Source organism: Larus michahellis, chromosome W, assembly GCF_964199755.1.
Source record: "Larus michahellis chromosome W, bLarMic1.1, whole genome shotgun sequence".
Taxonomy (NCBI): Eukaryota; Metazoa; Chordata; class Aves; order Charadriiformes; family Laridae; genus Larus; species Larus michahellis.
The window spans coordinates 18,548,715-18,562,144 of NC_133929.1; the positions used below are offsets into that span (position 1 = coordinate 18,548,715).

Genomic DNA, 13,430 nt, shown 5'->3' on the forward strand with positions numbered 1-13,430 from the left:
AACTAGCAAAACCACAAGTGTTGGTAGTTTGCAGGCCATGTTGTCATTTAGGTTATGGTCTTCATTCTTTCCCCTCCATCTCCCTTCTTGAAGTATCATAGGATGTAGGATAAAGGTGCCAGTAAGGGCAACAAGCATATAAAGGAATCAGTCTTTGCATCTGATCCCTGCTTTGGAATTTGTGGCACCCTTGTAATCTAACCCTAACACCATCTGGCTATTTCTGCATAATAGCCAGCACTGAAAATCATTGACCTTTTATAATGAGCTTGTAACTTAATAGTATCAACTTACAAATGCAGGCAGAGTTTCGCACTATTGTTGTACAAGAACTAGTATAATAACTTTGTGGATGGAAAAAAAAACAAAAATGGAGAACTTACTATCTAAAGAAAATATACCTACTATCTCCCTCTTCTGACAGGTCTTCATCTGAACTCAGACTTTTAGCACAGAATTATTTGCTTTTGACACAAATAGTCTTGGTGACCCCAGAATAGGGTGGACAGAACTGGATTCTTCTGTGGAACCATATCTGGTCTCCATGCTATTTCTGTTCAAGCTGGAGATTTGGAATTTATTTTTCTGATAACATTTGAAGACCAAGAGTTGAGGAAATATTTTTAGTTCCTTCACAGGGTTTATAGCTCCAGCTATTTATCTGCTTTGCATGAAGAAAAAAAAAAAAGATTGACAGTTACAGCAGCTATTTGGATGCATGTTTTTTTCTCTGATTAGAACTAGAACATTATATGACTAATACTTTCCATTTCTGAGGAATTTTGTCAGTGACATTTGTTGCAGAACAATGTATCTATCTTTAACTTCAATAAACTCTTCAGGAAGACTTATTCAGACATGCCCATCCTACTCCAGAAGTCTAACTGTGGCCCAGGAAAGGCATGCTCTATTGTTTATTGGGAAATCAGGCCTGGTCCACAAGAAGAAAGTGTAGCACATCTCAGAGTACTCTACAGCTTTGTATTCTACCTTGTTCTGTACTGTATTTCTGTGCTTCAGAAGACTCACAAATTCAGGTGAGGTAGCTCATGCTGTCATGAACCAAAGCGGCAAAATTTGGGATGTGTTAAAAACTTGACTAATTGATGTAACTCTTATTTTCTGTGCCATTTGTGATTTTGCACTACTGCTTTTCCCAGTTTTTTAATACATCAAAATTGGTATTGTATCTTAGTTATAAAAATTAGGATTTTGGACAGGGTAGAGCATGGAACAATTGGGGACACTAGATTATCCTGTTATTCTATTAAGGATCACCCATCAATTCAAATATCCCTCCAGAAATGTGTTAGGAGACATGACTAGCTTCTTTCATCCTTTTTTGAAGAAAACAAACAGATGTACCTCTCAATACCTCAGGCAGCATTTTCAGTGTTCTTTTTCTTTTAAAACTGTTAGCTCTATGACAAGAAGGCCATCTCAAAGAAATGCACCTTGCTATTAGAGTAGAAGGGCTGAGACTAGAATATCACTAGTCTTTAACTGATCTCAGGGTGTTAGCAGATCAGAAATGATTTCACAGAATCACAGAATGGTAGGGGTTGGAAAAGACCTGCAGAGATTATCTAGTCCAACTCCTCTGCCAGAGCAGGGTCACCTCCAGCAGGTTGCACAGGAATGCATCCAGGCGGGTTTCGACTATCTCCAGAGAAGGAGACTCCACCACCTCTCTGGGCAGCCTCTTCCAGTGCTCTGACACCCTCAAAGTAAAGAAGTTCCTCCTCAAGTTTAGGTGGAACTTCCTGTGTTCAAGTTTGTGCCCATTACCTCTTGTCCTGTCACTGGGCACCACTGAAAAGAGCCTGGTCCCACCCTCCTGACACCCACCCTTTAAGTATTTATAAGCAGTGATAAGATCCCCACTCAGTATAGGAATGTATCTGAGAGAAAATGGCCATGTGAGCCAGCCTCCCTACTATGAGAGATTAGATTAAGGGCAAAACAGGTGGTAGAAGATGGAATTAGTACATGGGAAAAATGGGAACTGAGAAGGTAGAAAACATGTTGTGCTAATGACTAAGCAATTTACTATGCGAATTCTTGTAACCAATCTGATCTGTGAATGAACTGCATGGACAGCGCGTGGACAGTGTAACTAGCTAATCAGAAATAGGTGAGTCGCGTCTATGGCTACAACACAGGGTATAGAAGATGATGATCTGTGCTTAATAAATGGCTTCTGTTGATTCACATTGGATCGTCTGGAGTCCAGTTATTTCTCCTCACCTCAGTCCTCTTTTTTCCAGACTGAAGAGACCCAAGTCCCTCAGCCTTTCTTCATAAGAGAGGTGTTCCAGTCCCCTAATCATCTTGGTAGCCCTTTGCTGTACCCTCTCCAGCAGTTCCCTGTCCCTCTTGAACCGGGGAGCCCAGAACTGGACACAGTACTCTAGATGCAGCCTCACCAGGGCAGAGTAGAGGGGGAGGATGACCTCCCTCGACCTGCTGGCCACACTCTTCTTAATGCACCTCAGGATGCCATTGGCCTTCTTGGCCACAAGGGCACATTGCTGGCTCATGGTCATCCTGTTGTCCACCAGGACTCCCAGGTCTCTTTCCACAGAGCTGCTCTCCAGCAGGTCAGCCCCCAACCTGTACTGGTGCATGGGGTTATTCCTCCCCAGGTGCAGCACCCTACACTTGCCCTTGTTGAATTTCATAAGGCTTCTCTCCACCCAACTCTCCAGCCTGTCCAGGGCTCTCTGTATGGCGGCACAGCCTTCTGGTGTGTCAGCCACCCCTCCCAGCTTTGTGTCATCAGCAAACTTGCTGAGGGTGCGCTCTATCTCCTCGTCCAGGTCATTGATGAATACATTGAACAGGGCTGGACCCAGTACTGACCCCTGGGGAACACCACTTGTTACTGACCTCCAACTAGACTCTGTGCCCCTAAAGATGTAACATTGCTTCCAACAAATATAAGAAGGGAGGAAAATATAGTACACTAAGATAGTGAATGTTGCCATGATATTTGCGGAGAGCAAGTACTTGCAGCTCAGAAGGTGTGATGGATGCACCCACTTTGAGTGAGTTAACAGTAGTTTGGTTCAGGCATCACTGACAGGTAGGCCTGACTGAAATCAGCCTTGCTGTGCAAACCATGAGAACTATGCTAGGCATCTTCTCATGAACTAAGGAATCTAGGCCATGTCTTATCAGGAGCTAACAGTACCAGCTCGAGCTGGTAATTAGCGATAGAACAAGAGGGAATGGCTTCAAGCTGCAACAGGGTAGGTTTAGGCTGGACGTTAGGAAAAAATTCTTCACGGAAAGAGTGGTCAGACACTGGAATAGGCTGCCCAGGGAGGTGGTGGAGTCACCATCCCTGAGTGTGTTTAAGAGTCATTTAGATGTGGTGTTAGGGGATATGGTGTAGGGGAGAACTTTGTAGAGTGGGGTTGATGTTTGGACTCGATGATCCCAAGGGTCTTTTCCAACCTAAATGATTCTGTGATTCTATGGTAAAGAGAAGGGAATAATATGAAAAATATTGGGAACGTGCTTGGGAGCTGCATATCAGTATAAGAAATGTAAACAGGAAATGAGGGTGTTACAAGATGAGGTTGAACAAAGAAAGCGACAAGAAACGCTGTTATCTCTGCAAATAGAGCAACTGCAGGAACAACCGGGTGAGGAAAAAGAAAAATGCAGGAATTTAGAGGATAAACTAGAACTTGTGAGAATTCGGGCCCCCAACCCCCTAGATCCTCTGAAAATTCATAAGGTAATCATTTCCCAGGAAGATTGGGACAGAGATATTTGGGAAGACTCTGATCAAGAACTTAGTGATGAGAGTGAATTAGATGAATCAGAATTTAAGGTAGCCCCTATTATTAAACCTGAGATATCTGCTGGACCTCAAGGGAGCAACCAGAGAGATACCATAAAGACCATTCCATGGGACTCTCTTCAACTGGCCAATCTGCATGAAAAACATGGGCGGAAGCCTGGCAAAAGTGAGACTGAATGTCTGTGGTGTGTCTCCTTAACTGGAGGTGATCTACTGCTGTTACAAAAGCAGCCTGCTTTCAGGCTGCGAACAACAGGGTTGCATATGGTTATTACCCTATCTCTGCCCTTGTAAACCCCCCTGTGAAAGACTGGAACTTTAAAATAATTGTCTTAAAGCTTGCTTAAGCTTCTGAAAATCGACAGCAGGCTTGCAGACCAATAAGAAGCTTGCTTGTATCTATTTAGCACCTTCTGCAGACCATCCTCTTGCTTGCCAGTCACCACACAAGATTGGCATCAGCTGAAGAGGGTGTGTTGCTTCCCCCAGCTGGAAAGGGTGTAGGCCTCTGGCTATCAGAGTGGCCAGACCCTGCCTAGCCTGGGGCCCACCCAAGCCTTTGTTGTTAACTCCAAAATTGCTGAAGCCAAGCACTATCCAAACAGCAAGGGGGCAGGAAAAGCTTATACAGCAACCGTGTAAAATGACAATTGGCTCGGCAAAGGCCACCACCACGCTGATTGGTCAAGCTACGGACTGACCTGAGCTACCTGGACTATAACTGGCATGGTGACCCACCACAATTTGGGAATTGGGATTGAGACCCCCACCACCATCAACCACAGATCAACGGAACGCCGCTGAACTTCCGGAGGACCGCCGAGATGTCGTTGGGCCTGTGGTGGTGACTATACTCTTGCTACGCTCCGTAATACTGCTTCTCTTTTCTGCCTTTCCTCTACTTCTGCCTTTACTCTATCACTTGTCTCAGTGACTTTTGCTGGGGAATAGCAATAAACCTGCAAACCTGCAGTGAGTGGTATCTGACCTTGTTTGTGTCTTAATTTCACACTCGGAATCATTACGAACCTCTCCCAGGCCCGATGTAGTCGGACTGGGACGTAACACCCCCAAGCCATGAGACCATTGATAAGGGGAGCCCCCTGCTGTTTTAAAATCCTACCTCATTGCAACAAGGGATGAAATAAGACAAAACATAGAACATAATGTTCAGGAGGGTCAGGACAGCCAACCCTGCCTCAGACCCATCCCAACCTGGGCAGATTTGATGCATGGCATTGTAAATCATAGTTGAGAAATGGGGTAAGATGAACCAACACCAGCAGGGCAATCCCAAGGTGATGCAGACAGCAGATGGATATGGCAAGTAAAACAGACTCCCTGGAACCCCCGACACTTTCCCCAATCTCATAAACCCCATGATGGAAGCTTATCAATGAGATAACACAGGCGGCCCTCATATCAATGTTCCAATCGGCCCCCAAAGACAACTAGTGACATTTTTAATTGACGCAGGAGCTCAAATTCAATACTTTCACATTTGGATGCTCAAAGAATTAACATTAAGCCCAGCTGACAAAGGGTTAAAATAATTGGATTTACTGGCAAAAGTAAACTTGTTTACTGTACTACTTTACTGTAGCTAAACTTGTTATCGCAAGGGGAGAAAAGAATATCAATACACCAATTAGCAGTAGTTCCATGGAAGGAAAATGTTTTAGGCTTTGATGTATTACAAGGATGAGTTTGGAAACTGCTGGATTGTAGTGTTTGGTCTTTTGGCTACCTAGAGTGTACTTGGTTAGCTGAGAAAAAATTAGCAGTTACCCATGGGCATCAGTGAACTGTCACAGTTGACTTGCCGCGAGCTGCATACATACTGCCTGACTCAAAAATAACTAATGTCCCTCAGTATCCTATCTCTGAAGCTGACCAGATGTGTATTGTGGAGGTCATAGCCGACCTAGAAAAAGACACATTATCTTCTGAACACAGTCCCCATATAATTCCCCAGTGTGGCCAGTTAAAAAAATAGACAGGAAATGGTGCTTAACCATAGACTATAGAAAGTTAAATGCAAACACGGCTCCTCTTACAGCTGCTGTCCCGAACACTACTACACTGACTGCCACCCTCCAAGCTGCCACTCAACCCTGGATGGCGATACTGGATGTCAAAGAAATGTTCTTTATGGTGCCACTGCACGAGGAGGGTAGAACAAAATTTGCTTTTACCTGGGATGGGATACAATTTACTTTTAACAGACTTCCTCAGGGCTATAAGCATTCATAGAATCATTTAGGTTGGAAAAGACCTTAAAGATCATCGAGTTCAACTGTCAACCTAACACTGACAAGTCCACCACTAAACCACGTCCCTAAGCGCCATGTCTACACAAATATCTCCAGGGATGGTGACTGGGCAGCCTGTTCCAATGCTTGATAACCCTTTCAGTGTAAATTTTTTTCCTAATATCTGGTCTAAACCTCCCCTGGTGCAACCTGAGGCCATTTCTTCCTGTCCTATCACCTGTTACTTGGGAAAAGACACTGACCCCCACCTCTCTACAACCTTTCAGGTAGTTGTAGAGAGCGATAAGGTCTCCCCTCAGCCTCCTTTTCTCTAGGCTAAACAATCCCAGCTCCCTCAGCCGCTCCTCATAAGACTTGTTCTCCAGACCCCTCACCAGCTTCGTTGTCCTTCTCCAGCACCTCAATATCTTTCTTGTAGTGAGGTGCCCCAAACTGAACACAGTACTCGAGGTGGGGCCTCACCAGTGCCGAGTACAGGGGGACGATCACTTCCCTAATCTTGCTCACCACACTGTTCCTGATACAGGCCAGGATGCTGTTGGCCTTCTTGGCCACCTGGGCACACTGCTGGCTCATATTCAGCTGGCAGTCGACCAACGCCCCCAGGTCCTTTTCTGCCAGGCAGCTTTCCAGCCACTCTTCCCCAAGCCTGTAGCGCTGCATGGGGTTGTTGTGACCCAAGTGCAGGACCCGGCACTTGGCCTTGTTGAACCTCATACCATTGGCCTCGGCCCATCGATCCAGCCTGTCCAGATCCCTCTTTCAGATCCTTTCTACCCTCCAGCAGGTCGACACACCCACCTAACTTGGTGTCGTCTGCAAACTTACTGAGGGTGCACTCTGTCCCCTCGTCCCGATCACTGATAAAGATATTAAAGAGAACTGGCCCCAATACTGAGACCTGGGGAACATCACTTGTGACTGGCTGCCAACTGGATTTAACTCCATTCACCACCATTCTCTGGGCCCGACCCTTCAGACAGTTTTTTTACCTAGTGAAGAATACACCCATCCAAGCCATGGGCCACCAGTTTCTCCAGGAGGATGCTGTGGGAAACAGTGTCAAAGGCTTTACTAAAGTTCAGGTAAACAACATCCACAGCCTTTCCCTCATTCACCAAGCGGGTCATCTTGTCATAGGATCAGGTCAGTGAAGCAGGACTTGCCTTTCATGAACCCATGCTGACTGGACCTGATCGCCTGGTTGTCCTTCATGTGCTGCATAATGGCACTCAGGATGATCCGTTCCATAACCTTCCCAGGCACTGAGGTCAGACTGACAGGCCTGTAGTTCCCCAGATCCTCATTCTGGCCCTTCTTGTGGATGGGCGTCACGTTTGCTAACCTCCAGTCAACTGGGACCTCCCTGGTAACTAACGTAACTTTATCCTTATGTCCTGAAGCTATTAACATGATCTCTCCTTAACTTTACTGTAATAAAATGGCATCCACAATTATATAGAAGAGCAATTTTCTCCTATTTTGCAGAAAATCTGAGGTAAATTGTAAATAACAATAGCAACATCAGTCCAACTTGCAACTCAGTGATGCAGATCAATAAATTATTCCCCTATAGCAGCTAAGCCATTGTTGCTTTTTTACAACAATATGACAAAACAGATTAAAGTATTCACAGACTCTGAATCACTTACCTGCTGATGAGAGAATTTCACTTTGGGATTGTTGTCAATTTCCCATAATCCTTCATTAAAGCCCTTTCTTTTATTTGGTTTGCCATATTTTTCTTTATTTTCATAATAAGGGAATATATCCTTTGGTCCCAGGAATGCCCTTCAAGAGATTAAAACATTAGTTACCAGAAACATCACATTTTTAAATTGCTACTCTTCAAATTAACTTTAGTACCAGATATTATAAAAAATAATAATATTCATTAATGAGGCATCTGAAGTGATAGTCTGTAATCAGCGAAGTGCTGCTACTGAAGCGTCTTTAGCCTTCTAAACTTTTGCTTTCAACAAATCCAGTTTTCCATTAGTACTGCCACACCCACTGCTCTCTCCTAGGTGTTCGGTGTTCAGTGTTCCAGCAAGAAACAGCCAATGCTGTGTCTTGAATGTTAAGTCTTGTTAAGATCACAGTTGACAGAGCCACCCACCACTGTCAAACAATGATTAAAAATGGAGCAACTGACTGATGTACAGAAAGAGCCATTGCTTCCTTAGCAAACCAAGCTAAAATGTGAAGAAATAAAGATTCCTTAAATCCTGGAAACATAATGAAAGATGAGTACAAGTATAAGAAGATATGGCTCCAAGCCAAAGAAAAATCTTTCAAAATTATTAAATTAAAACCAGTATGACTGGGATGACAAAACAAAGTTGGAATAGAATGATTTGCCTAGATCTTTGTAAGAATGATATATAGTTTATCCTGAAAGACATGGAAATCTAACAAAAAATATACAATTTTATTAAATGCTTTACATTAAATGCTCAACATTTCTGTCTTGCTTCCTCTCCCCACAAAACCACAAAAAATAATTGAACCTATATAGAACTATATGGAGTGATGTGAACAGTCAATGAAATGCATGGTTATAGGAGTCAAACATGCACAAAGCTCACTGACAGAGAAGTCACTTCTTAAAGAGAGTCAAATAGAAAGTAGTGTCAGTGAGGGCTGATAGTGCTTTATTTTTAATTCATAAGAATGCTGTGTTTTCTCTACCACATCTATTTTTAAAGATAGGTAGGAAGTACCACCTTAGAGAGATTTTTATAGATTTCTTAATGGTCTTAAGGAGGACAAAAAAAGCTTTCTGCAAGCTGTACAAGAAATGAAACAATTATGCAGGCAACAACTAGCTCTGTGACCTGCTTTACAATACTATTTGCAGCTTATTAAAAAAAGGGAATAAAACCAGCATTTCCCCCAAAAGTCAAACAGGAAATTAACACTGAATTAAAGATCTCTGTAATCTACAGTAGAACAACATTATGAAGTAGCATGACAAATTTCACTATAATAGTCAGAGAATAGCATAAAAACATATTTAGAAGTGGGAAAAATCAGGTTCTTTCAAAGGAAATGTCATGTTCCATTGCAAAATGTTAGTGTTACCAAAACGTTAGTGTTCTGTCTTTCTTGGATACTTAACATAATAGCAGGCATGAAACTAACTGGGATGAGACCCTGGGCTTCAAATGCACCTCTTGACTTATTCTCAAACCTTCCCCTTCTCCCCCTCAAAGGACTCAAATGCTACTTATTCCATATTTTTGATTTTTCAGCTTTATTTCATCTACCCTTAGAACACAGTTTTGAGGATACACGGGACTATAGTTAAAATCCCTTACAAAAGATAGATATATCAATCATACCACTTTGGGTAGGCTCCTGCTTTTTTACTGAGCAGGAAAAAGTGCATGTTGCAGGGGATAGTAGACTATAACCACACCATTTCATAGCAAATGTGGAAAGAAAGCTGCCTATCTTACCACTAGAGATTAATTTAAGAAAATATAGTCTGCTACTGAATCACATAATTTTCAAACACACGATGCAAACTGTTAAGCTACTGTTAAGACATCCTGCAATGAAAACAATATGCCCTTTAGTCTAAAGGACTTACGTCTCATGAGTGCCAAAAAAGAATATAGGCATTTTATTCACAGGAGGTTTTACTGCTCCATCTGGAATTTCATCCACCTAAGAGAAAGAGAAACTAGAATTAAAGTTTAGTAACAATTAAAAACACTCTAGGGGAAAACACTTAAGTGTTAAGTATTAACCTGAAGAAACAAAATACTATTGAAAAAGTGAGAGAGATGTAAACAAAACAAGTCTCAAGGATTATATACAAAAAAAAAGAGTGATATTTGTAAGCATATGTAGAAAGAGAGTGTCTGTTCCTTTAAGGGTATCTGGTCAAGGACCTTTTCAATGCAAAAAAGGTGTAATAAGTAAAGGAGGAAACCATAAACAAGAATATACAGGGACACAAACCTGACTAACAAATAATAAGGAAGGCAGTGATGAGAACCAAACCTGGTAAGTCATACTAATTGATGAGGACATGTGGAGTGTGAGAATGTTTATTCCAGCAAGGTTATCTAATCAGGGACCTTGTCAGTTGGGAAACTAAGGAAAAGGGGGAAGCCAGAAACAAAATATGCAAAGAGGCAGACTTGACAAAACAAACACGGAAAGAGTGAGAAGAAACAAACCTTGCCACTCACACTAATTGATAGGCTAACAAGAAACTACGGGCGCCGCTTCCAGGAGGACTAAGATTATAAACCAGGGTAGATCCTGGACACCAGACTGGGAGGGGTAAGGGAATCAATAGTACTATGCAAACCCATAAAGGGACATGTTGGGAAAATGGAAAGCAGGGAGAAACAAAGAAGAGGATAGAAAGAAAGGGTTAAATACAGGGCTGGTCAGTATGCTTGTCTAGCTGAGCCCTGTGCCTGACCACTGCAGTCTGTCCTATCTTCTTATTAAATCTTTTCTCAACTGTCTCTCTGCGTAATCCCACTCTCTATCCCATGTGTATGTTTCTTGCAAGGACTAAGTGTCAGCTACTAGAGTCAGAACGAGGGTGTAGGCACATGTATTAGATTTACATATTGTCCTGGTTTGGGATGGAGCAGAGCCAACTTTCTGTTCAGTGAGAGAGGCTCTTGCTTATACTTGTTGCTGTGGCAACAAAAAGAATTTTTTCAGGAGGGTGGCTGATACAGTCCATGGTAAGCAGTTCTCTGGTCCAGACAGGAACTCATCTGCTAATGGTAGATGTTGTCCTCAAAGTTAGGGGGGCCCTGCCTCCAGCCAGGAGGAGGAGAGGGATAACCGAGTTTATTGGACTGTGTGGATTTGATGGCCTGGCACATTAGAGCCACAAAAGTATAAAGCCCTGGTGGACACTGGTGCACAGTGCACCCTATTGCCATCGAATCATAAAGGGACAGAATCCATCACTATTTCTGGTGTGACAGGCGGGTCTCAAGAACTGACTGTATTGGAGGCTGAAGTGAGCCTAACTGGGAACAAATGGGAGAAGCACCCCATTGTGACTGGCCCAGATGCTCCATGCATCCTTGGCATAGACTGCCTCAAGAGAGGGTATTTCAAAGACCCAAAAGGTGGGCTTTTGGTATAGCAGCTGTAGAGACTGAGGATATCACACAGCTGTCTACCTTACCCAGCCTTTCAGATGACCCTTCTGTGGTGGGACTGCTGAAGGTTAAAGAACAGCAGGTGCCAATTGCTACTGCCACGGTGCATCAATGACAGTATTGCACTAACCGAGACTCCCTGATTCCCATCCAGAACCTGATTCATCAGCTGGAGACCCAAGGAGTGATCAGCAAGACTCACTCACCCTTTAACAGCCCTATATGGCCAGTGCAAAAGTCTGATGGAGACTGGAGATTAACAGTAGACTCTGGTGGCCTGAATGAAGTCACACCACCACTGAGTGCTGCTGTGCCAGACATGCTAGAACTCCAATATGAACTGGAGTCAAAGGCAGCCAAATGGTATGCTACAATTGACATTGCTAATGCATTTTTCTCCATTCCTTTAGCAGCAGAGTGCAGGCCACAGTTTGCCTTCACTTGGAGGGGCGTCCAACACACCTGAAACTGACTGCCCCAGGGGTGGAAACGCAGCCCTACTATTTACCATGGGCTGATCCAGACAGCACTGGAGAAGGGTGGAGCTCCAGAACACCTGCAATGGAATCATAGAATCATAGAATAGTTCGGGTTGGAAGGGACCTTAAAGATTATCTAGTTCCAACCCCCCTGCCATGGGCAGGGACACCTCCCACTACACGAGGCTGCTCAAAGCCTCATTCATCCTGGCCTTGAACACTTCCAGGGAAGGGGCATCCACAACCTCCCTGGGCAACCTGTTCCACCGCCTCACCACCCACACAGTAAAGATTTTCTTCCTAATACCCAATCTAAATCTCCCCTCTTTCAGTTTAAAACCATTACCGCTTGTCCTATCATTACACTCCCTGATAAAGAGTCCCTCACCATCCTTCCTGTAGGCCCCCTTTAGGTACTGGAAGGCTGCTATAAGGTCTCCCCGGAGCCTTCTCTTCTCCAGGCTGAACAAGCCCAACTCTCTCAGCCTGTCCTCATAGCATAGGTCCTCCAGCCCTCTGATCATCTTCGTGGCCCTCTGCTGGACCCACTCTAACAGGTCCATGTCCTTCTTGGGCTGAGGATTCCAGAGCTGCATGCAGTACTCCAGGTGGGGTCTCACCAGAGCGGAGTAGAGGAGCAGAATCACCTCCCTCGACCTGCTGGCCACGCTTCTTTTGATGCAGCCCAGGATGCGGTTGGCTTTCTGGGCTGCAAGCACGCATTGCCGGCTCATGTTGAGCTTCTCGTCTCCCAGCACCCCCAAGTTCTTCTACTCAGGGCTGCTCTCAAGCCATTCTCTGCCCAACCTGTATTTGTGCTTGGGATTGCCGTGACCCAGGTGCAGGACCTTGCACTTGGCCTGGCTGAACTTCATGAGGTTCACACAGGCCCACCTCTCAAGCCTGTCCAGGTCCCTCTGGACGGCATCCCTTCCCTCCAGCGTGTCGACCATGCCACACAGCTTGGTGTCATCGGCAAACTTGCTGAGGGTGCACTTAATCCCACTGTCCATGTCACTGATAAAGATGTTAAACAGCACCGGTCCCAGTACTGACCCCTGAGGAACGCCACTCGTCACTGGTTTCCACTTGGACATCGAGCCATTGACTGCAACCCTTTGAGTGCGGCCATCTAGACAACTCCTTATCCATCAAGTGGTCCATCCATCAAATCCATGCCTTTCCAATTTAGAGACCGGGATGTCGTGCGGGACAGTGTCAAACACTTTGCATAAGTCCAGGTAGATGACGTCAGTTGCTCAATACATTGATGACATCATTGTGTGGGGTAATACAGCAGAAGAAGTTTTCTAGAAAGGTAAGAAAATAATCAAGATTCTTCTGAAAGCAGGTTTTGCTGTAAAAAGAGGTAAGGTCAAGGGACCTGCACAAGACATCCAGTTCTTGGGAATTAAGTGGGAAGATGGGCGTCGCCGGATCCCAATGGATGTGATTAACAAAATAACAGCTATGTCCCCGTCTACTAACAAAAAGGAACCACAAGCCTTTTTAGGCGTTGTGGGTTTCTGGAGAATGCACGTTCCAGGTTAGAGTCAGATTGTGACACCTCTCTATGAAGTGACTCAAAAGAAAAATGATTTTACATAATTTTATGTGGGGTCCTGAGCAACGACAGGCCTTTGAGCAAATTAAACAAGAGACCGTGCTTGCAGTAGCACTTGGACCTGTCTGAACAGGACAGGACATTAAAAACGTGCTCTAC

The 13,430-nt window shown here is 44.2% G+C and overlaps 1 protein-coding gene across 17 annotated transcripts in view; it reads right to left on the reverse strand.

The window, feature by feature from the left end:
- The window catches only part of LOC141735523 (PC4 and SFRS1-interacting protein-like), a 66,155-nt gene that overhangs the window by 22,185 nt on the left and 30,540 nt on the right, over positions 1-13,430 (reverse strand). For all 17 annotated transcript variants that reach the window (XR_012584766.1, XR_012584767.1, XM_074568459.1 and 14 more), the window contains 2 exons: positions 9,680-9,756; positions 7,737-7,875 (listed from right to left, as the gene is read on the reverse strand). Coding sequence is in view for 7 of the 17 variants with exons in the window: in XM_074568459.1 (XP_074424560.1) it covers positions 7,737-7,875; positions 9,680-9,756 (216 nt within the window). In the remaining 10 variants the exon portion in view is untranslated. The remainder of the gene's footprint in view (positions 1-7,736; positions 7,876-9,679; positions 9,757-13,430) is intronic.